Source organism: Oryctolagus cuniculus, chromosome 8 (assembly GCF_964237555.1).
Source record: "Oryctolagus cuniculus chromosome 8, mOryCun1.1, whole genome shotgun sequence".
NCBI classification, from domain to species: Eukaryota; Metazoa; Chordata; class Mammalia; order Lagomorpha; family Leporidae; genus Oryctolagus; species Oryctolagus cuniculus.
This window is the reverse complement of record NC_091439.1, coordinates 42,247,153-42,270,400: the sequence shown is the minus strand read 5'-3', so window position 1 is coordinate 42,270,400 and position 23,248 is coordinate 42,247,153. Positions and strand designations below refer to the sequence as shown.

The 23,248-nt window shown below is 39.0% G+C and overlaps 1 protein-coding gene across 5 annotated transcripts in view; it reads left to right on the top strand.

Annotated features, from left to right (window-relative positions):
• Positions 1 to 23,248, top strand: part of ADAD1 (adenosine deaminase domain containing 1) — a 53,962-nt gene that overhangs the window by 19,925 nt on the left and 10,789 nt on the right. For 3 of the 5 annotated variants that reach the window (XM_017347555.3, XM_008267925.4, XM_008267923.3), the window contains 5 exons: positions 2,292 to 2,415; positions 4,611 to 4,781; positions 6,037 to 6,266; positions 11,690 to 11,927; positions 20,295 to 20,427. In XM_017347555.3, the coding sequence (XP_017203044.2) occupies positions 2,292 to 2,415; positions 4,611 to 4,781; positions 6,037 to 6,266; positions 11,690 to 11,927; positions 20,295 to 20,427 (896 nt within the window). The remainder of the gene's footprint in view (positions 1 to 2,291; positions 2,416 to 4,610; positions 4,782 to 6,036; positions 6,267 to 11,689; positions 11,928 to 20,294; positions 20,428 to 23,248) is intronic. The other 2 variants (XM_070047641.1, XM_070047640.1) reach the window with 1 other exon arrangement.

Genomic DNA, 23,248 nt, shown 5'->3' with positions numbered 1-23,248 from the left:
CTGCATTTGTATCCATATTCTCTACTGTGACAGTGGAGGAAGGATCTTTCTTACAGGACAATTCCTTCAGCAAAGTTCTTATTCATTCTCCTGTTACATTTTGTTTAATTCCTTCTTTTGATTTCCTCTTTTTTTTTCTTGAATTATCAAACTTGAGTATTTCGGCCGGTGCCGCAGCTCACTAGGCTAATCCTCCGCCTTGCGGCGCCGGCACACCGGGTTCTAGGCCCGGTTGGGGCGCTGGATTCTGTCTTGGTTGCCCCTCTTCCAGGCCAGCTCTCTGCTGTGGCCCGGGAGTGCAGTGGAGGATGGCCCAGGTGCTTGGGCCCTGCACCCCATGGGAGACCAGGAAAAGCACCTGGCTACTGACTCCTGCCATCGGATCAGCGCGGTGCGCCGGCTGCAGCGCACTGGCCTTGGCGGCCATTGGAGGGTGAACCAACGGCAAAGGAAGACCTTTCTCTCTGTCTCTCTCTCTCACTGTCCACTCTGCCTGTCCAAAAAAAAAAAAAAAAAAAACAACTTGAGTATTTCCCCATGCATTTGCAGGTTGAATTACAAACTTGAGAAAGAAACTGAATCATGGCTATGCTAATTGCCTTTTGTAATTTAGATTATACATTACCATTCCATTCTAGAACTTACACTGATAACTGTTACATAATTCCATTTAAGGGTAAGTTTACAGACCTGGTTATTAAGTCAGATTCGGTGTTCAGATCATATTCCTGGGGGCTGGTATTATGGCACAGAGGGTTAAGCTACCACCAGCATCCCAGGCTGTTTCAAGTCCAATCCAGCTTCCTGCTAATGCACCTGAGAAAGCAGCAGATAATGGCCCAAATACCTGGGTCCTTGCCACTTGTAGGAGACCTAGATGAAGCTCCTGGCTTCAGTGTAGCTCAGCCCTGGCAGTTGTGGCCATTTGGGTAGTGAACCAGTGGATGGCATGTGCTCTCTTTCTCTCTTCACCCCCCTAACCCCCCAACTGTGCCTTTCAAACAAGTATATAAATATTTTTAAAAGTTACATTTTTGTCCTAAAAATGCAAACAGAATCTTGCTAAACTGTCCATGAATTTTATATCTTTGCTTTCAGCTCCTTTAGTCTGGAAAGCCTACTTCCCAAACTTCTATTCTAAAATTAAAACAAACTCTCCTTTAAACCTATGGCATCCTTCTACTTGAAACCAAAGCCATTTTGTACTTGACTGTATAGCCAAACTTCATTAAGAAGTTGTTTGAAGTCGCTGTGGCTACTCTTTACTCCAGTTTCTCTTACTTTTTCTCTTCTACTTCTTGGAAACTGCTGTTATCAAGACTACTAAATCTCTTCATGTTGCAAAATGTAATGGATTTTGTTAACTATTTCCTTAACAGAAATATTAAACACAATTTACCACACCTTCCTTTTTCTATCACATCGATATCCTTCGTTTATATGCCCTCTGCCACTGTCCCCTCAAACTGCTCATGGCTTAAATTCCAAATAATACTAACTGTGGTCACCATGCTGTACATTAGGTCTCTCTTTTTTAACTGTTTTGATTGATTGATATCTCCCTATTTCCTCCAACTCCCAACTGCTATTAACCACCCTTCACTGTTTGACTCTTTTAGACTTCCCATCTCAATGGTATCATGCATTGTCTTTCTGTGTCTGGTTTCTTTCACATAACACAACATCCTCCAGGTTGTTGCAAATATCCAGGTTTCCTTTTTAGAGAAAGAATATCCCATTTTTTTAAAAAAAATTAAATGGAATACAAATACCATAATTCCAGATATTTACATGTTTTGTGCCTTAGTTATTGTGAATAAAGCTGCAGTGAACATGAGGAGTCAGATATCTCTTTGATATCTTAATTTCATTTTTTGGATCTATGGCCAAAAATGGAATTTTAGGGTCATATGACATTTCTATTTTAAATTTTTGGGGGGAATCTCTATAGTGTTTTCCATATTGGCTGTACTAATTTAAATCCCTAAAAAGGAAGTGTCTTAGAAGATCACATAAATCAAGGTGTAGAAAAATAGATGCATATTTGAAAATTTAAGGTTATTTGGCAATTTATTGATTGTGGTAATTATATGAAATTAATACAACTTTTTTAAATTGGGATACTACTTTTGAAATTTGCTTGTTGGATAATTTTAAGACTTTTGAAATTGTGTTTTTTTTTTATGTTTTGGTAAATACATTTAACTAAAAATAAAATAATAGAAGCCGAGGTTGAATGTACGAGAGAAGGGTGTTAGAATAACCTATTACTGGTTCCCTTTTTCTTTCAGCTGGACATCATGAAGTTGTAGCTATAGGCACAGGTGAATACAACTACAGTCAGTGCATTAAGCCAAATGGAAGAGTGTTACATGACACCCATGCTGTGGTTACAGCAAGAAGGTCTCTCCTGAGGTAAGGTGACAAAATATTTAATGTCTCCAAATATAGGTGTTCTGTGTCCAAAATAATTGCATGCAAATGTCTTTACAAATAGAATTTTGCTCATCATTGAGCCAAGAATATGAGAATCTCTTATCCAGGTCATCTAATTATTTCCTTGTTGCATTTGGAAACCTTATTATTGTAACTACAATGTCTAATCTGTGGATTTTAGTTACTTCCATTATTAAAAGCTTGTGAACTTATTTTAAAATGTCCTGCAATATTTTTTCAAAGATAAAAATACCATCATTTTACTGACTAATATATTGAAAAGTACAGCTTCAGATCTGGATCAAGTAGACTTGGTCTTATCTCTGAATTAGCCATACTTACCCTGTGGCAGCACCAGGAACTAATAGGTTTCCATTTATGCAGTCCATGCAAAGTTTTCCATGTGACAGAGTGTAGATAAGATAATTCTTCAGGCTGACAGATCTCAGAAAGAAATAAAGGAACTTGAGATAAGTATACCTGGTATCTTTTTCATAAGTACTAATCACTATGCTCCTTACAAGAGGAATTGAATAGGGGTCACTGTTGTGACACAACTGGATAAGCTACTGCTTGCAAGGCAGGCATCCCTTATTCGAGTGATAGAAAGCCGCAGATGATAGCCCAAGTACTTGCGCCTCTGCCACCCATGTGGGAGATTCAGATGGAGTGCCTGACTTCTGGCTCCAGCCTGAACCAGCCTTGGCTGTTGCACCCATTTGGGGAATGAACCAGCAGATATTCCCATACCCCTACCCTTCCTCCCTTTCAAGTAAATAATTTTTTTAATGAATGGCGGGAGAGAGAAACCATAAATATTACTCTTTCAAAGTCTCTTTATATCAAAAGTGGGAAATGTATGTTACTCCTTATAATATACACAAACTTTAGGTTCTCTCAAGCTACTAAGCTTACTTTTATCAAACTTTTTATTAGGCAGTTTTCAAACACAAATAGGGGAGAATAGGATAATTAGTTCTGTCATTCAACTCCAGTAGTTTTATCAGTATTTTGCCATTTCTGTTTGATCTCTGCATTCTCAAGTTTTTCTGTTCTTTGCTAGAGTATGTTAAAACAAATTTAGACATGTTTTTTACGGGAAAAGGTAAGTATATATCCTTAATAATAAAGACAGGATTCTATAATCCTAAAAGTTGGAGAAGTCCATGAGGGTAATAAAACTCATTCCTCCCCTCCCCATCTCACTTGGTACTTACAGAATTATTTGACTTCTTTAAAGTTACTTCCTTTATGTTTATGTCTTCCCCTTCCAATGTTTCATTGTTATATACTAGTGCTTAATTTTTTGTTAAATATTTCTGATGATGGAATTTGATGGAGCACATCTTAAAACCGTGTTTTTTTCAATAAGTTAAGTAGTATTTGTCCCTGATTTGATTAATTGTGGTCTTTTAGGAGATCTGTGTCACTTCTTAATACACCTTATAGAGTTCACTGTATTATTATTATTCTCTTCTTCTATTTTTTTTTTTTTAATTCTAAGGATCAGGAACCACAGTTTGTTTGGGTGGGGCAAGAGAACAAGACATAAGGCTAAAAGTTGACTCTACCTGGGAAGCTTGGAACAGAAAAAGAAAAGAGGAATCAGTAGGAAAATGGGTCTTCAGCAGGATATGGTAGTTTGACTCATATATAAAGTAGAAGAGGAGTGACAGTTGTGGAATACAGTTTTTTTTTTTTCAAGATTTATTCATTTATTTATTTGAGAGGCAGAGTTAGGGAGAAACAGAGAGAGGTCTTCCATCCACTGATTAACTTGCCAGATGGCGACAGTGGCCAGAGTTGGGCCAGTCTGGTACCAGGAGATTCTTTCAGATCTTCCACAAGGGTACAGGGGCCCAAGCACTTGTATCATCTTCCACTGCTTTCTCAGGCCATTAGCAGAGAGTTGGATTGGAAGAGGAGCAGCACCTACTATGCCAAAGTGCCAGCCCCATGGAATACAGTTTTAATGCAGATTATAGGGCAGATTGGGCTCCAGTTGAGGGCTTCCCAGTGGACCAAATTTTTCATTAAATTATGTTAAGATTACTTTAAGAGTTCTTATTATATGAAAACTTTTGATATCCAGGGACATTGCTCATGACATGTGAATATAATGCTCAGTAAGATATGTATTTTATAAATTCTATTGCTTGACAAATTTATTTTAGGTACTTTTATAGACAACTTCTACTCTTCTATAGCAAAAATCCTGCTATGATGGAAAAGTCAATATTTTGTACAGAACCAGCTTCTAATCTTCTCACTCTGAAACAAAATATCAACATTTACCTCTATATGAACCAGTTACCTAAAGGATCAGCCCAAATTAAGTCACAGTTGTAAGTATTATGGAGATTGTTTTTAGTAGTAATGAGATAGCCTCACCATATTATCCTGAGTCTCTACAGCAAATAAAACTACTAAATTCATACCTATCCATATTCTCCCTCCAGTCTTTAAGTCTCCCTTCCACTCAGACTAATCTGTTATTACTATTTAAAAATTTCATATCATTCACATTATTCTATGCTATTGAAGTTTGTACTCCTTTGAAATTAGAAGACTTCAGAAAATTTATGGCCATGTGAATGCACGTGCACACAAACACAATTCATATACAAATACAGAGGTTAACAAAAGCTGAACTCCAATCTGTGGCCAGACTTTGATTATAGCAATGGATAGCATCAGGTAGCATAAAATTTAAATTGAACAGATATGCACTAAGAAGACAGTGGAATTCACAAAAATATAGAGAGAACCATGAGTAACATTTTAATGAACATTTTCCCAGTAACACCTTTGAAAATAAGCACAACTTCCCTAGAGAAATTTCAAAGTAAATAATTTTAGATTTTATTTTTTAGTTTTTCTTATTAGAGATGAAACTTGAATTTAAAAGGGTCAATTTTCTTTATTCCTTCAGTTTGTAGTCTTTAAAAAATTTCCATCTAGGAGAAGGAAATAACTCACAAATTATGATAGGGACAGTTTATTTTATTTTATTTTTATTTATTTGACAGGTAGAGTTACAGACAGTGAGAGGGAGAGACAAAAAGGTCTTCCTTCTGTTGGTTCACTCCCCAGATGGCCGCTACAGCCATCACACTGCACCGATCCGAAGCCAGGAGCCAGGTGCTTCTTCCTGATCTCTCATGTGGGTGCGGGGGCCCAAGCACTTGGACTATCCTCCACTGCACTCCCGGGCCACAACAGAGAGCTGGACTGGAAAAGGAGCAACCAGGACTAGATCCCGGCGCCCATATGGGATGCCGGTGCCACAGGCAGAGGATTAACCAAGTGAGCCACGGTGCCAGCCCCTGGACTGTTTATTTTTTATTTGATATTAAGGGACATAAAGAATGTTGATAATATTAAAGTGATACTGGAAGTCCTGAGTATGGTTATTTTCTGTGTTCATTTTGTACAGTTAAGTCACTCCATTCCTCCCTTGTTTGGTGCTTGCATCTGTTTCTGTTACTGGAATTAAATGTATACTAGCAAGTTAAATATGTTATAGAACAATTCTTAGGTACGTGTGGTTTACTTTGTCAATCTGCTTTTTTAATATAATATTTTCTTTTTGTTCTTCAGACGTCTTAATCCACATTCTATATCTGCATTTGAAGCCAACGAAGAACTGAGCCTCCATGTGGCTGTTGAAGGCAAAATTTATCTGACAGTTTACTGTCCTGCAGATGTTGTTAACAGAGTAAGCAGTATGTCCTCAAGTGACAAATTGACAAGATGGGAAGTGCTTGGTGTACAGGGAGCATTGCTTAGTCACTTTATACAGCCAGTTTATATCAGCAGTATACTTGTTGGTGAGTGGTGTTTCAGTACCTCTTTCACTAAATAAATTCTCTGTGTTTTACTTTTCAATATACAATAAGCTTTGGCATATATGAGACTTCATTTAAAAAGTCATAACACAGATCTATTTTGTTGTGCTCTTCATCTCATGGTAGCATGTAATCACGCCTAGTGTCATAAAACTTTTGTCATCTAAATAGGTTATCAAGAGTTAATATTTTACTTAGCTAATTAGATATATTGTGTCTTGGACTTATATTTTATTTGCACAGTATTTTTCTTTCTTTTGGGAAATGGCTTTCTTGAACTTGTCTACTGAAATAAAACACTGTTTAGTGCACATTTTTTATTTTTCCCATTATTATCCCTCTTTAATATTTTAAAAAGATGTATTTATTTGAAAGACATAGTTACAGAGTGAAAAGGAGAGGCAAAAAGAGAGATCTTCTATCTGCTATTTCCCTCCCCACATGGCTGTATAAAAGGCTTTGAGAAGCATGGCTTTGACTTTTGTGGAAAAAGACATTTCAAAATTTATATTTTGAATGACGTAAATCCATACAATAGTTAAATGATAGATATTTATTCCATTATGTGTCTAGTTAGTGATTTGGGACAGGGCCTTAAAAATTAGTTCTCATCATTTTGGCTGTTATCTTGGAAATAGCAATGGGGAACACAAAGTAACAATCAAAACATGACTAAAATTGCTTCTGTTGTCTTGGAATCTTTAGGGGGTATATATAAAGTTAATTGATTTGTCTGATATATCTCAATAAAATTTTAGTAATATTTGAGTGTGAAAAACAGATTTTTGTACCACTTAAGATCTTAAGGTTGGAGAGTGGTAATTATGAGGTATGTGCATTTTAAAAGAGTACCATCTGGTGATTCTGATAGATTGTTGACTGGCTCATACTTTGACAAATACTCACTTGAAGTGTCTTTACAAAATTATCTGAACTTCAATAGTAATCTGTTCCAACTTTTTGCCTAATATACAGACTGTCATTCTAGATGGATGATCACCTAAGCCTAGTTTAAAAGCATCCAATAATGTGGAGTATATGATGTAAAGAAAACCAATTCTATTAATGAAACAGCTCCAATTTTTTTTCTACTTTTTTGTTTTTATTTTGATTTACGTGTAATAATTGTACATTTTTATGGGATACAGTGCAATATTCAACATTTATATATATAAATGTCATTCAGACAATTTGCATTTCCATTAACTTTGTTTATAGACTAGCAGCTCCTATCTTCTTGTTCTTTATACAGTATAGAATACATGATTGTGAACTGTAATTACCCCACTGTGCAGCAAAACACTAGAACTTACTTTGTTTTGATTGTTATTTAATCTCTTATTCTCTCTTCCCCCAGTCTTCCAAGCCTCATTCATCACTACTCTTAAGTTCAGATCAACTTTTTTCAACTTCCATATATGAGAAAATAATTCAGTATTTGTTATTTAACATAGTGACCTAGATTCCATGCATTTTGCTGCAGATTTCAGGATTTTATTTTTTTAACGTCTGACTAGTACTCCATTGTGTCTATATACCACATTTTCTTTATCCATTCAACCACTGACCACCTAGGTTCATTCCATATACCAGCTCCGGTTATTTAAAAAAAATTTCCTTACTAGAATTTTAATTTTCTTCAGTTCTGTACTAACTGATGATAAAGCTGAAATCTAATTATTTGAAGATAATGACTTTGTCCTCCTTTCTCTTAAATCTTACAAAATGTTCACAATTTATTTTGATTTTTTAAAACATTATAGTAGAACTTTTATGAATGAAAACAGAATTTTTTAAAAATATTTATTTCACTTGAAAGAGTTAGAGAGGTAGAGAGAGAGAAAGAGGGGGCTCTTCATCCTCTGGTTCATGCCTCAAATGGCCACAATGGCCAGAGCTGAGCAGATCCAAAGCCAGGAGCCTGGAGCTTCTTCCAGGTTTCCCACATGGGTGCAGGGGCTCAAGGAGTTGGGCCATCTTCTGCTGCTTTTCCAGGTGCGTTAGCAGGGAGCTGGATTGGAAGTGAAGCAGCTGGGACTTGAACCAGTGCCCATATGTGTTGCTGGCACTGCAGGTGGTGGCTTTTCCCTCTGTGCTACAGCACTGGCCCCAGGAATATATTTTAAAATTTTTACTTTTCAGATATTTTATGTATGGTTACTCTCATTTTATGGTGAGAATATTTTTCTTTGATAATTTAAAACAGGATCTAAGCTTGCATTGAAAAAGTATTCATGACCAGTGCTGCGGCTCAATAGGCTAATCTTCCGCCTATGGCGCCAGCACCCCAGGTTCTAGTCCCGGTCGGGGAGCCGGAGTCTGTCCTGGTTGCTCCTTTTCCATTCCAGCTCTCTGCTATGGCCCGGGAGTGCAGTGGAGGATGGCCCAGGTCCTTGGGCCCTGCACCCCATGGGAGACCAGAAGTACCTGGCTCCTGGCTATGGATCAGCGCCATGCGCCGGCCACAGCAGCCATTGTGGGGTGAACCAACAGCAAAGGAAGACCTTTCACTCTGTCTGTCTCTCTCACTGTCCACTCTGCCTGTCAAAAAAAAAATAAAAAGAAAAAGTATTCACTATTATTTGAGTAGAAAACTACCCAGAATAATTGGAAAAAATTTTACTTTGCTTGGATATTGAAAAATAGCTGGATTTATATTTGTTTTCAAGCTTTTTAAGGAATGTATATATATTGCAAATTTAATAGCCTATTTGGTATCTTGTTAAAGTAAGTTTATCTTAATAATTTAGGAATGTTTGTTGAGGGACCAGCATTGTGGTGCAGTAGATTAAGTTGCTGCCTGTGGTGCTGGCATCCCATCTGGATGCCAATTCAGGTCCTGGCTGTTTCACTTCCAATCCAGCTTCCTGATAATGCATCTGGGGATGCAGCAGAGTATGGCCCAAGTCCCAGCCTCAGCTGTTGCCGGCATTTGGGTAGTGAACCAATGAATGGAAGACTTATTTCTCTTTCTGTCTCTCTGTTTCTCCCTCTGTAACTCAGCCTTTCAAGTAAATACAGTAAATCTTTTTTTTTTTTTTAAGAATGCTTGTTGAGGTATTTCCATCAAGCAGTCCTTTCAGTATACTGTAGAATTAGAGTGTAGAGGCTAGCATTGTGGTGCAGGGAGTTAAGCTACCACTTGTGATGCTGTCATCTCATATTGGAACACTCATTCAAGTTTCAGCTGTTCCACTTCCAATCCAGCTTTTTGCTAATGAACCTGGGAAAGCAGCAGGAGTTGGCCTGAGTGGTTGGACCCGTGACACCCACGTGGGAAACCCAGATGGAGTTCCAGGCTTCTGGTGTCAGCCTGGCCCTAGCCTGGCCCTGGCCTGGCCGTTGGGGTCATTTGGGGAGTAAACCCACAGATGGAAGATCTCTCTGTCTCTCCTCGACCCCCACCCCATAACTCTGCCTTTCAAATAAATATTACAAATCTTAAACAAACAAACAAACAAAAACAAGAATTAAGGAGTATAGTAATCAGCAAATGCTGATTCTCTTCTAGTGATGGAATGGAATCTATTTTAAACTTAGTTCATGGACTTTTAACCTTAGGAATTCTATCATTTGGTCCTTTTCTACAGAGCAGAAATACAGGTTTCAGAATGTTAAAATAATTGTAGTCATTCTGTTTATTGGCAAAGCCTAGACTCAGATGCAATTTTTTTAACTTTTCATGCTGCTACTTGTAGTATATCCTTTCTGTATAAACTAATATCAGGTCAAATCACCTGTAGGCTTTGATTGTATTTAACCCTTGAGTTTTATGTTTTTAAAGATAACTTTGAATTAATTAACATTTCCAAATTGTATATCGTTTTAGAGATGTATTTTACTAGAAATAAGATTCAACCTCAAGATATAATAAAAATCATTTTAGATGTAGTAAATCATTAAAGTTTATATGTTTAAAGGAAAAAAACCTTCCCATAAAAATGTTAATTTTATTTTTCTATTACATTAATTTTTATACTTCTTATTAAAACATCCAAGTGAAACAATTTATTAAAGGAATGTTAGTATAATTTATAATTTATTTTTTCCTCAAGTGTGTCTTCTTCAGGTACAACTCGTATCATGAAATTGCAGTATGTAATGCATACATTTTCTTTTGAATCCATGTCTTGTGTTCTAGATATAATTATTCCTCAAGCCCATGATTTTTCTGTGCTCCATTATATGTTGAATTTCACTAACCTCATTAATACTCAAGTTGGAATATTCAAAAACTGCTTAGAAAAAGAATGTCAAAAGCAATTAATACCCCCTTTTAAAACATTTCTACTACCTAGAGAGTCATAATGAGTATTAAATACTACTAGCCATGTCACTGATGTGGAAACAAGACTTTTTGTAAGCGATGTCCCATGGTATATAAAGATTCTGTTGTATTGAGAACTTCTGACCTTCTAAAAGAAATTTTTAGAATTTTTTTAAAAAAATTGTTTATATGTGTGTATTTATTTAAAATGCAGAATAACTGAGAGAGAAAGATCCTGCATCTGCTATTCCATTCCCCAAGTAACCACAATGACCAGGGCTGAGCCAGGCCAAAGCCAGGGCTCAGGAACTCTATCCTCGTCTCTCACATCATTGGCAGGGACACAGACGCTTGGTCCCTTTACTGCTGCCTTCCCAGGCACATTAGCAAAAACCTGAATTGGAAGCAGAGCAGCTGGAACTTGACCTGACACTCTGATATGGGATGCTGGCATTGCAAGTGGTATCTTAGCTAGCTGTGCCATAATACCAGTTCCATAGAATTATCTTTAAATATGAATGATTGCTTTCTAACTTCTAATTTAAATTTGCACCTTAAGATTTGTATTAGTGACATTGAATCTTTTTTGAAAAATCTTCAACTCAAAATTCAAAATTCATACATTAGGTACTGAACACATTTTAATGAGAAATGGTGTTGCTTTAAAATACTTTGTGTCATGAAAGTGGAACATTGTGGTACTAGAACATTGATTTGTTGCCCTTACTTGGGGGAAAGTAACACACTGTCACCAACTGTTTCTCAGCCAGATTTATATGCAGTATTATGTGCTATTTCATACTACAGTCAGAGGAAATCAAGACAGAGTGAGGCAGTTCTGTCTGGCAGAACCCTTTATAAAGTGCTAATTTCTTTCTAGGTCAGCACAGATTGTAGGCTTTAATTCACTAGGACAACTTTTCCTTGTTTTCCCTACATGTAAGAACCTAGAAATTCTTTCATTACCTTGTCCTGGTTCTGGTGCCGAATGCAGAATTTAACAACAAAAGAGAAGTAGAAAAGACAGGTTGAAAGATGAAGGATAGATAAATGGGCTTTAGACTGTTTTTAATTATTGATTTGTTACAGTATTCTCTTTTGATATCAAACTTTTGAATGTTTGTTTTTGCTCTTCAAGGTGATGGGAATTGCAGTGATACTAGAGGCTTAGAAATTGCTATCAAACAGCGTGTTGATGATGCACTTACTTCAAAACTTCCAATGTTTTACTTGGTCAACAGACCTCACATTAGCTTAGTACCTTCTGCGTATCCACTTCAAATGAACTTGGATTATAAATTCCTGAGTCTGAATTGGGCACAAGGGGACATTTCTCTGGAGATCGTGGATGGCCTAAGTGGGAAGATTACAGAAAGGTTAGGATCACTGTTTTTTTTTTTAATTATGTATTATGCAAAAGAAGACTTTTGTATTATAATGTTTTATTTTTGACATCATTTATTGGGCCCTGGGCAATAATAATTATCATTAATTGAATGTTACTTTGTTGCCAGCATGTACTCATTTAAAAAATTTTTTATTTTTCTGATAAGAAAACTAAGCTGGCGATATTACATCGCTTACTAGAGTTCTATAGTGAGGGGTGAAGCTAGCATTCAAACTCCAGGTATTTGGCTGCAGAATGTGTGTTTCTTATTTCATGACCATTAGTAGTAGAATCATATAATTTATTTTAAAAGTTCAGTTTCTTTTATTGAATGTGAATTTCTGCATTTGTGCTTAGGAATCTATTTTTAATGTGCTCTTCCAAGTGTTAACTTATGTTTACTTAGTGTAAGAACTATTATTTCATGTTATGTTGCTTTCTAATAATCCTATAGATTGAATAATGCTGGTGATCTTTTACAAATAAAGAAGCAGAGTCAAACTAGCTTAAATATTTTGCCTTAGTCCATTTAAGTAGTAAATGACACAGCTGAATTCTGGTCTGGACATTATTTCCAAAGCTCTTGTTCATAATCAATGCTCCATGCTTTCTAGACATTTCTTTGTAATATCCTTGAATTAGGGGTGGGCATTGACGCAGTGATTAAGATTCCACTTTAGAGTGCCCACATCCTATATTAGAATGCCTGGATTTTAGTCCCAGCTCTGTTTCCAAATCCAGTTCCCTACTAATGCAAACCCTGGGAAGCAGCAGCTGATTGCTCAATTAACTGAGTCCCTGTCACCCACATGGGAGATCTGGACTGAATTCTGGGCTTCTTGCTTTGTCCTGGCCCCACTCTGGCTGTTGCAGCCATTTGGGTGCTGAACTAGCTAATGAAATAACTCTCCCTGCCTCTCCATCTTCCCCTCTCTCTTCCTCTCTCTCTCCTCCCTCCCTTCTCTTTCTGCTTCCCTTTCTCTCTCTCTCTGTCTTCATCTCTTCCTTTTAATATAAAGTGAAAATAAAATACATAACCCTAGAATTAATTATCAAGTAAAACTTAAAACCTATCTTTCTGTTATTGTTTTAATTGTATTTAAGTTATACAAGTTTCATGTATTTCATATATACAGATTTAAGAATGTAGTGATACTTACCACCCTATCCTCCCTCCTGCGCATGACCCAACCCTTCTTCCTCCTTCCTCCCCCAACTCCAACTCTTAATTTTTACAAAGATCTACTTTCAGTTTAGTTAATGATCGTAAAGTTAACTCTACACTTAGTGAAAGAGTTAACAAATAGTGTGAAGAAAAAAAAAAAAACACTGTTCCTCAACAGAAGAGACAAGGGCAGTAAACAATCATTGAATCTCAAAAATGTCCATTTCACTCCAATACATTACATTTTAGGTACTCTGTTAGTTACCCTGGATCAGGGAAAACCTATGGTATCTGTCTTTTGGGGGGCTGGCTTATTTCATTAATTATAATGGTTTTCCGTTGCATCTAGTTTGTTGCAAAAGACAATATTTCCTTCTTTCTTCTTTTTAACAGGGGAGTAGTACTTCATAGTGTATATATAATGTAATTTCTTTATCCATTCAGCAGTTGATGGACTTTTGGGTTGATTCCATATCTTAGCTATTTTGAATGGAGCTGCAGTGATCAAGGGAGTACAGATAACTCTTTCATATGCTGATTTCTTTTGAAAACCCATCTTTTAATGTGAGCATTACATTTATAATAAAACAGTGGGTAAAGTTAAAAGTTTAAATGCTTTCTTGAAATTGCATTCTTTGTGAAGTACAGATTTATATTGAGGCCACTTACAAATATTTCTTAATGGGAACTTAGTTAAGCATAAAAATTACTTCACATAGGATGAATTATACTATGTATGCTTTGGATTAGGTAAGTGTTTTACTGTTAATAACAGACTCATACATACAGTCAAAACAAGTCATCTATGAAACACATTAAAAAGCAAAAACAAGGCTGGCGCCGCAGCTCACTAGGCTAATCCTCCGCCTTGCAGCGCTGGCACACCGGGTTCTAGTCCCAGTTGGGGCGCCGGATTCTGTCTTGGTTGCCCCTCTTCCAGGCCAGCTCTCTGCTGTGGCCAGGGAGTGCAGTGGAGGATGGCCCAGGTGCTTGGGCCCTGCACCCCATGGGAGACCAGGAAAAGCACCTGGCTCCTGACTCCTGCGATCGGATCAGCGTGGTGCGCCCAGCCGCGGCGGCCATTGGGGGGTGAACCAATGGAAAAAAAAGGAAGACCTTTCTCTCTGTCTCTCTCACTGCCCACTCTGCCTGTCAAAAATAAAAAAATAAATAAATAAATAAAAAATAAAAAAGCAAAGACAATGTAACAAAGATGAAATTAACAAATGTAAAATAAGCTGAATTCATTTATAATGAGCAAATATTCACCAGTAATACAAATAGGATGTGTAAGACATACTCTAAATTAGACAATGTATAATTCAGCACAAAGCATTACAGAAAACATAGAAGGACATTTTAGCAATATAAAGAAGGAAGTCAGAACCGTATGAATACCTATGCAACAAGTAACACAGTGTCAGCATTTATACAGAAATTAGGAAAAACAGAAAAACAGTGTTGTGTAGAGAGTAATTCACATCCTTCAATTCATGATAGATCAGCTAGACAAAACAATAATGGAGGATATGGCCGTTAAAACCAAAATAAGGAGCCGGCGCTGTGGCACAGTGGGTTAAAGCCCTGGCCTGAACTGCCGGCATCCCATATGAACGCTGGTTCGAGTCCCAGCTGCTCCACTTCTGATCCAGCTCTCTGCTATGGCTTTGGAAAGCAGTAGAGGATGGCCCAAGTCCTTGGGTCCCTGTACCCACGTGGGAGACCCAGAAGAAACTCCTGGCTTTGGATCACGTTGTGGCCATCTGAGGAGTGAACCAGCTGATGGAAGACCTCCCTCTCTGTCTCTACCTCTCTGTAACTGTCTTTCAAATAAATAAAATCTTTTAAAATAAAAAGATAGATTTGATTAATTTATTTTAAATTCTGCACCATAAAGATATAAAACACACCTGCTTTTCAAAGAACCTATAGCATGTTGACAAAAAATTGACCATATATTAGGTCAAAAAGAAAATCTCAGATTCCAAAAAGCAGAAACAATGTAGATAAGTCTGATTATAATGAAATGAAACTATAAGTATCAAAATCAAAATCATAAAGAATGATCTAGAAATGTAGAAAGAGCTAAATAATCAATTACAAAAACCTGATTGTTTGAAAAGTCAGTAGCTAATCTCATGAAGTAATAAGGGAACAATTACACAGAAACAAAATTTAAAGAATCTTAAGAGTCTACTTTGTACAACCATGCAAATATATTTTAAAACCCAACTAAAGTGAATAAGTTTTTTGGAAAGTATTATTCCTAAAACTGGTATGGAAAAAGAAAATTATAAATATTTTCATGAGAAAGTTATCAAGAAAGGGCTGGTGTTGTGGCATGGCAGGTTAATAGCAGCTGCTTGCAACCCTAGAGTCTGTTATTGAAGTCTGTTCCACTTCCCATCTAGCCCCCTGCAAATGAGCCTGGGAAAGCAGTGGAAGGTAGGCCAAGTACTTGGACCTCTAATACTCACATGGAAGACCTAAATGGAGTTCCAGACTCCTGGCTTTGACCTAACCCAGCCCCGGTGATTGTGGTCATTTGGGGGAATGAACTAGTAGGTGGAAGGTCTCTTTTTTCTCTGCTCTGTGTCACTCTTTCAAATAAAATAAATCTTAAAATTATCAAGATACCATAACTCTTCTTGAATAAAAGCATAATTCTGAGGTAGTGCAGAGGAATTTTATAAGTTGTTAAATAGCAGATACTTTTAGTGCCATCTAAAAAAATGAAAAAATCCTGATATTTTTATGAAGCAAATGTATTGTCGCTCCCCCTCTTCGTGGAGGAACGACACAGGACCCTGCGCTGTTCTTTTGTCTGCTCGGCCCTTCCCGGGTTTGCTGCTGGTTCTTCCCGGGTTGGCTACCGACCCTTCCACTTCTGTGGAAGGGCGGTTCCCCCTGCCACATTCCCCACTTCTGCGGGGGAGTGGCACACCGCTGGCCGGCTCTCTCGGGGGCTGCACAGGTGTTCCTCAGGTGTTCCCGTTAGATGTTCCTGGTGCATGCCGTCTCTCTCCTCCTTTATAGTCCTCCTCCGCCAATCCTAACTTGGCTGCCCACACGCCGAGTACGCTGCTCTCCTACAATCAGGAGCAGGATCAGCTCCTGGAGGTCATCACTCAAGTTGGCAAGAGGCAGCTGCGTAGAAGCTGTTTTCTTCTCTCCCAGCGCCATATTGTGGGAGAGCAGATGCATAGAATAAGTCTTAATTCCAGTAACTTAGTCTAGTCCGAGTTGCTCCCCACGTATCCCCCTTTCTTTTTATTTTTTGGCGTTGATTCGCGCCTGTCTTCGGTGTCCCGCGGCACACACACTGCTCTGCTTGCTAGAGTTGCCCACAGGTGCTTACAAGTCCTATCAATCAGGCAAACCGAATCCGGGTCCTCTCTTCGCCATGTTGTGAGGAGGTTTTTAGGCGCTGATGCGTGCCTGTGTTCGGTGCCCTGCAGCGCATGCTCTACTCTGCTAGAACTGCCTGCAGGTGCTTACAAGTCCTATCAGGCAAACCGAACCCAAGCCTTCTCATTGCCGTATTGTGGGGAGACTTATTGGTGTTAATTCGTGCCTGTCTTCGGTGACCTGCGGCGCATAAGCTGCTAGCCGCCCGCAGGTGCTTATCGTCCTAATCAGGCAAACCGAATCCAAGCTCTCTCATTGCTGTGTTGTGGGGAGGCCTTTCTCTATTTCTCTATCTCCGGGCATTCCTATTTCTCCTATTTTACTTCTATCTACCAGCATTCCTATTTCTCTCATTTTACTTCTAAACTTCTGTTTCTCTTATCCCTGCGGCTTCCCGGCGCCCGCCCCAAGGCTGCTTCTCAGCAGCTTCCTGGCTCTGAGCTGCTTCAGCCCGCGCCTCTCTCATCTGCGCGGCTTCCCAGCTTTGCGCGGCTTGGCTTCGCGTGCGCACTCCGCGGTCTCGCACTAGCCCAGCGTTCCCTATCTACTTGTGCCCCGCACGCTCTCTCTGCGCACGGCAGCCTCCGCGAGTCACACAGCCCCAGCTCACGTTTCCGCCACTAGCATTCAATCTAAGTTCCCCAGGCTAACCTGGCGAATTCAACCCAGCTCACGTTTCCGCCCCACGATTTGGCTTCCCGTCCTTTGCTCCCCGGGCTAATCTGACGGATTCCAACCTGGCTTACGTTTCCGCTTCTGGTTTTAACTTTTCGCCCCTTATTCCCGGGCTAACTCGACGAATCCCAAAGTAGCTTTCGTCTCCGCCTCAGCCTGCCCCCCGCGGCTTCAATTTCCCTAACATTTTTCTCTACCCGGTATGTTTCCCTAAGTTTTCATCCAACAATATTCCTCCCTCATTTCTCCCGGCTTCTCTCCACAGTCCGTATCCAAGTCTAAGTTTCTTATAGGTTTCACTTTCACTTTCAACCTGCAGTCCGTATCTGAGTCTAAGTTTCTTCTTGCTTTCACTTTAAATCCTAACTTCTTTCCCACAGTCCGTATCCGAGTCTATGCCTAGGCTTTCGATAGCTTCTTCCGGCACCTTTTCCATCTGGCTTTTCCCTAGGCTCTTTGCTAGTCTCTCTCTCCGGTATTTTCCATTTCTTCCCGTTTCTTCCCTCCTAAGTTTCCTATCCGAGTCACGGCACCATTATGTCGCTCCCCCTCTTCGTGGAGGAACGACACAGGACCCTGCGCTGTTCTTTTGTCTGCTCGGCCCTTCCCGGGTTTGCTGCTGGTTCTTCCCGGGTTGGCTACCGACCCTTCCACTTCTGTGGAAGGGCAGTTCCCCCTGCCACATTCCCCACTTCCACGGGGGAGTGGCACACCGCTGGCCGGCTCTCTCGGGGGCTGCACAGGTGTTCCTCAGGTGTTCCCGTTAGATGTTCCTGGTGCATGCCGTCTCTCTCCTCCTTTATAGTCCTCCTCCGCCAATCCTAACTCGGCTGCCCACACGCCGAGTACGCTGCTCTCCTACAATCAGGAGCAGGATCAGCTCCTGGAGGTCATCACTCAAGTTGGCAAGAGGCAGCTGCGTAGAAGCTGTTTTCTTCTCTCCCAGCGCCATATTGTGGGAGAGCAGATGCATAGAATAAGTCTTAATTCCAGTAACTTAGTCTAGTCCGAGTTGCTCCCCACAATGTATCATTCTTAAATCTGATATTTTTGCTGCCCCCTCACACACATAAGTTGGGCCAAGCTCACCCTTATCCAACCAGAATTCCTAAGTAAAATAGGAAGTAGAATTTAGTAGAACATTAAAATAATATCTTATACAGTACCAGTTAGCTTTCTATTTATGTAAGCAGTAATATAAAAATACCATATTGGAAACTTTTTTATTATTTGTCATATCAGTTGATTTAGGGAAAACACCATATATTCATCCCCATAAATTCTACAAAGACAAATAAAATAGCTCTACAATAATTCTAAATAAAGATACTCAGTAAAAGAGGAATGTTACCTTTTTATGTTACAGGATAAAGTATCAACTATTACCCCAAAATATTATCATGATTAATGATGAAATTTCACAGGCAGTCTCACTAATCCAGAGCAAGTCATGACTGTCAAAATTGCTGTTATTTAGCATTTTCCTGGTAGCATTAATATTTTTGAACAAGAGAATGAAATGAGAAATAAAAAGTACTAGTAAGGAGGAAATAAAAACACCACTTTCTGAAGATGGTATGATTTATACCTGAAAGTCCAAAGAAAATTATCTGAAAACAAAAGTATGGTGGTAGAAAATTAATTTATGGAGATCAATAGATTTCATAAACATGAGTGTATGTGAACTATTGCTATATATAAACTTTCTCAAAACTCAGTGGCTTAAAGCAACAACCACTTACTACTGATCACAATTTTTTTTACTTAGCTGAGTAGTTTTTCTGGATGTAATTGGAGTCTCACATGCATCTGTAGTTAGCGGTGGATCAAATAAAAGTCAGTTTAGCTGATTTTGAAAGACAGTTTGGCTCTTGCCTATGTGTCTCTTACCCTGTAGTAGGCTACTTCCAGAAGGCTACATGAAAGATACAGGAGTTATAAGAATAAGAACAACAAAGTCCTCTTGTGGTCTGTACTCAGAACTGGCACACAGTTTATTCTGTTCACCAAAACAAAATTTAAGGGGAGGAGAATCCAGCACACTTAGAAATGGGAGGTTCTGAAAAGGCACATTGTGAAGAGCACAGAGAATATTAACAATGAGGGGCTTTGGCAGCTTTGTAAACTGTCACCAAAAAAGTGATGAAGGGGGAAAGTCACAGTAGCAAAAAGATTTATTATCTATGGACTCACTTTTCTTAGAAACAACTTGTGTATACATCTACAGGGACATATAGTGGACAGCATTGTAACACAGCAGGTTAAGACACCGCCTGTGGCGCCACTATCCCAAATATGGGCTGCTGCTGGGTCAAGCCCTGCAGCTTCCACTTCCATTCCAGATCCCTGCTACTGTACTTGGGAAAGCACCAGAAGATGGCCCAAGTGCTTGGGATCCTGTATCCGTGTGGGAGACTTGGATGGAGTTCTAGGCTTCGGGCTTAGGCGTTGTCCAGCCTCAGCCAGATGTTGCTGCCATTTGTCGAGAGAGCAGATGGAAGATTCATTCATTTCTCTCTCCCCCTCCCCCTTCCTCTCCCCCTCATGCCCTCCCTCCTGCCCTTGCACTTGCCCTCTCTGTAACTACTTTTCAAATAAATAAAACCTTTAAATACAATAGAAAATAAAAAATATAAGCGTGCACACACACATATATGGAGGGTTGTGAAGAGGGTGTGTATTTGTTCTGAGTGACTATATAGTGAAATATGCTGTATAGTTTTGTGGATTTTGATATATGTATATGCCTGTGTAATGACCACTGCAGTCCAAAGATGACACATCTTCATCATCCCAGAAAATATTTGCATGTCCCTTTCCAGTCAGTCTCAGGTAGAATCACTGTTTGTATTTATATAACTGTAGATTAATTTTTCTTCAAATAGAAGTGTTCCAAATATCAAATTTATACATTATGATACTGTAACTTCCAATAAAATTGAATAGCTTCAGAAAAGTAATTAAGCATTCAGAAGGTTTATGTATAAAAATTTTACTGCATACATTGTACATAATCAAGATAAATATTTTTAGACTTATTGATTTTAGTTCCTATAATTTCCACATAAACAATAACAATTAGTGAATGTTTTATCCTTTCTGCTTTAGCTCCCCCTTTAAAAGTGGTGTGTCAATGGCGAGTCGCCTTTGTAAGGCTGCAATGTTAAGTCGATTTAATCTGCTTGCCAAAGAAGCTAAAAAGGAAGATTTACTTGAAGCTAGTACCTATCATGCAGCTAAGGTAAGTTCTTAAAGGAATTAAGTTGATTTTAGAAATAAAATGAAAAACAGTGATGATGTAATTTTAGGATGATTCTATTTAGCAAAGGCATGTTGAATAATTCCTGAATATATTACCATGCAATGGTAAAATTAATTTTTAAATGAATATTTCAGAAATCAGATATACTAATATCACATAAAGTGGGCACATCAGTATGATATATACTTAACTTTGATAATATTACTCAAAATTTGCTGTTATACCCAGAGAGACAAAATGGTAGTAAAATCTTTTTGTTTTTGACAGGCAGAGTTAGACAGTGAGAGAGAGACAGAGAGAAAGGTCTTCCTTCCATTGGTTCACCCCACAAATGGCCGCTAAGGCTGGCGCTGCACCGATCCGAAGCTGGGAGCCAGGTGCTTCCTCCTGGTCTCCCACGCAGTTGCAGGGCCCGGGCCCAAGCACTTGGGCCATCCTCCACTGCCTTCCCAGGCCACAGCAGAGAGCTGGACTGGAAGAGGAGCAACCGGGACAGAATCTGGCGCCCCAACTGGGACTAGAACCTGGGTGCCTGTGCCGCAGGTGGAGGATTAGCCAAGTGAGCCACAGCGCCGGCCAGTAAAATTTTTCTGTATATGACGCTGTGTTAAATCAGAGTTGCTAGACTGTTACTTTAAAAGTCCATGTTTTAACCAAAAATTGTATGTGAAAAAAACCAGAATGTGTAACCCATACTCAGAAAAAAGTAAGTCAATAGAAACTGATCATGGAGGAATACAAATGTTGAGTACAGCAAATATATATATAGATGCATATATATTTGTGTTTGAGATGTATTTATTTATTTAAAAAGCAGAGGTAGAGATCTTTCACCCATTGGTTCACTTCCCAAATGGCTACAAGGGCCAGAGCTGGACCAGGCTAAAGCCAGAAGCTTGGAACTGCATCTGGGTCTCGCTTGTGGTTGGCAGGGCCCCAAGTACTTTGGAGGATCTTCTGCTTTTCCAGATGCATTTAGCAGGGAAGTGGAGCATCTGGGTCTTGAGCAGGCAGCAGCCCTTATTCGGATGCTGGTATCATAGGCAGAGGCTTACTCACTGTGCCACAGTACCAACCCCAGGGAAAAAAAATTAAATTTGGACTTTATTAAAATTGAAACTTGTGCTTTTGAAAAGTCATTAAGAAAATGAAGAGACAGACCACTGGGAGAAAATGTTTGAAAATTGTATATATAGTATCCAGGATATACAAAGAGTTTTTAAAACTCAATAATGAAGCCAAATGACTTGATTTTTTTAGATGGGCAAAGGATTTGAATAGATATTTCCCCAAAGAAGATACAAATGACCTTGCAGCTGGCATTGTTCTGGAGAGGGTTATGCCACTGCATGCATCCCATATTGAGAACTGGTTCAGTCCCCTGGCTGCTCCACTTTAAATCAGGCTCCCTGCTAATGAGCCTGGGAAAGCAGCAGAAGATGGTCCCAGGGCTTGAGCTCCTGAACCTGTGTGGCAGACCAAGGTGGAGTTCCAGGCTCCTGGATCTGACCTGGCCCAGCCCCCACCGTTGCAGCCATTTGAGAGGGTGAACCAAGGAATGGAGGATATCTAACTCTTTCAAATAAATAAAATGAATCATTTAAAAATATTAAAAACTACCAATGACAAAGATATATACATATGACCAATAAGTATATAAAAAAAGATGTTCAGCATCATTTGTTACTAGAGAAATGTAAATCAAAACCACAGTGATGGGGCTGGTGTTATGGCAAGTGTATAAAGCCGCTGCATACAAAGTTGGCATCCCATTTGGCTGCCAGTTTGTGTCCTGGATGCTCCACTTCCAATCCAGCTCCCTTTTAATGGCCTGGGAAAAGCAGTGGAAAATGAGGCAAATGGGCCCCTGCCACCCAAGTGGGAGACCCAGGTGAACCTCTTGGCTTTGGCCTGGCCCAACCCTGGCTGTTGTGGCTCTTTGGGGAGTGAACCATCAGATGGAAGATACTTTTATCCCTCTTCTATCTAACAATAACTTTAAATAAATCTTTAAAAGCTAAAATCCACAGTGACAACTGCTTCACATACATTAGGATATACCTATAATAAAAAAGATTAACAAGTGTTGATAAGAATGTGACAGGTGTAATCTTCATATATTACTGGTGGGAATGTGAGTGTTGCAGCTGCTTTGGCAAAACAGTTTGACAGTTCCTCAACAAGTTATGCTTTGAGTACTTTGTATCCAAGCAGTCCAAGCTAGCAGTTCCACTCTTCGGTATATGCTTTAGAGAGTTGAAGGCAAGCATCCACACGACTTTTACATGATTATTCATAGTTAGTAGTGTTCATAATATCCAAAATATGGAGCACAACTCAAATGTTTGTCAATTGATGAATAGGTAAAATGTGACATTCTTATGGTGGATTATTATGTGGTAATTGTAAAAAATTTAAGTACTGCTAAACTCTGCAACACGTATGAGCCTTGACAACAACATGCTAATAAGTGAAAGAAATTGATCATAGAAGACCAAATATGTAATCCCACTTATATGAAATGTGGTATAGTGATGCAGTAGAATTTAGTGTAAGTGAAAGAAGCCAGATGAATGAATATACTAAAACTCAGAAATACACATTAAAAGAGTGAATCTTGTGATGCGTGATTTCTGTTTCAACCAAACTGTTAGAAAAGAGATAGTGAAGACCTGAATATGCTAGAATGATAGGTTCAAAGTGCTGAAAGAAGTACAGCATTATAGCATAATGGGTTAAATGCCATTTTCAACACTGGCATCCCATATCAGAGTTCCAATTGGAGTCCCCATTGCTCTGC